This window comes from Colossoma macropomum, unplaced genomic scaffold (assembly GCF_904425465.1).
Source record: "Colossoma macropomum unplaced genomic scaffold, Colossoma_macropomum, whole genome shotgun sequence".
NCBI classification, from domain to species: Eukaryota; Metazoa; Chordata; class Actinopteri; order Characiformes; family Serrasalmidae; genus Colossoma; species Colossoma macropomum.
The window spans coordinates 28,830,031-28,831,661 of record NW_023494805.1 but is presented as its reverse complement, the minus strand read 5'-3'; the positions used below and the strand labels follow the sequence as shown (position 1 = coordinate 28,831,661).

Below are 1,631 nucleotides of genomic sequence, written 5' to 3'. Positions count from 1 at the left end.
ATGATGGAGGGGTTAATGATGGAACAATGAGAATTATGGAGGGTGAATGATGGAGCAATGGGAATTATAGAGGAATGGGAATGACAAAGATGAAAATGGTGCATTAAATAATACAGGGCTGAATGGTGGAGTAGATGATGGAGTAAAAGTGGAGGGGTGAATAACAGAAATGAAAATGATGGAGGGATGTGAATGTTTGAGGGCTGAGTGATGAAGAACACTGAAATGACTGAAGACTTGGAGAGGTGAAGGATGGAGGACTGGATGATGAGGTGAATTATGGAGGAATGAATGAATGATGGAAGGATAAGTAACAGAGGGGTGAGTGATGAAAGGATGAATAATAGAGGGATGAATGAAGGTGGAGTGACTGATGGAGGAGTGAATATGGCTCTAGAGTGTGTATAAATAGGCTGCTGTGAGAACATAATTGTGCCATTATCATTATTATCTGCATCATTACTATTATTTTTGTTGTTGTTGCCATTATTAAGCAGACAGGTCATTCTCACTGAGATGTTTTCCTTTCTCTTTTTCTATTTCTCTCCCTCAGCTATGATTCACTCTCTTGCAGCAGCGATGAGCAGCCACCTTCCGAACGCCTCTTCCTCTTCCTCCTCTCCCTCCTCCTCTTCCTCCTCTCTGGGTGGCACGTGGATCTTGCCGGACAGCCGTAACTCCTCTCTGGTGCGGAGCGGGGCGGACCTGCGCCCGCTGGCTCCTGTTAGCCCTTGGGACGTTGCCCTGTGTGTCACTGGTACGCTCATCTCCTGCGAGAATGCTCTGGTGCTGGCAGCTCTCTTCTACGCTCCCAGCCTGCGCGCACCCACCTTTATCCTCATCGGCAGCCTGGCTGTGGCTGACCTGCTGGCCGGCCTTGGCCTGGTGCTCAACTTCATCTCCATCTATGCGCTGGACACTGAGCTGGCCACGCTGGCCTCTGTGGGGCTGCTGATTGCTGCCTTCTCAGCATCTGTCCTCAACATCCTGGCAATCACGGTGGACCGCTACCTTTCACTGTACAATGCTCTTACCTACAACACAGAGCGCACTCTTACTTTCACTTACGCCATGCTGGCGCTCATCTGGCTGGTGTGCGTGGCGCTGGGCCTGCTGCCTGCCCTGGGCTGGAACTGCCTCGCCGATGAGACACGCTGCAGCGTGTGCCGCCCGGTGACCAAGAACAACGCCGTGGCGCTGGCCGTCACCTTTCTGCTGGTCTTTGCGCTCATCATGCAGCTCTACCTGCAGATCTGCAAGATCGCTTTCCGTCACGCGCAGCAGATCGCCGTGCAGCAGCACCACTTCGCCGCCATCTCCACCACCAAAGGCGTGTCCACACTGTCCGCAATTCTGTGCACCTTCGCCGCCTGCTGGATGCCCTTTGCTATGTACTCCATTGTGGCCGACTCCAGCTACCCCGCCATCTACACATACGCCACCGTGCTACCAGCCACATGCAACTCGGTCATAAACCCCATCATTTATGCGTTCAGAAACCCGGATATCCAGAAGTCCCTCTGGCTGGCCTGCTGCGGATGCGTCCCAACCAACTTCTCCCTGCGGCCAAGGACGTCCAGTGACGTTTAGAGCAGATCAACACAGGACTTTCTGAGATGTTACCGAGGACT

At 52.8% G+C, this 1,631-nt stretch overlaps 1 protein-coding gene across 1 annotated transcript in view; it reads left to right on the top strand.

The window, feature by feature from the left end:
• Nucleotides 1-1,631, top strand: part of gpr185b (G protein-coupled receptor 185 b) — a 2,933-nt gene extending 1,302 nt beyond the window's left edge. Inside the window, exon 2 of the mRNA XM_036597113.1 lies at nucleotides 554-1,631. Coding sequence (XP_036453006.1) covers nucleotides 556-1,590 — 1,035 coding nt within the window. The 5' untranslated portion in view covers nucleotides 554-555 and the 3' untranslated portion in view covers nucleotides 1,591-1,631. The remainder of the gene's footprint in view (nucleotides 1-553) is intronic.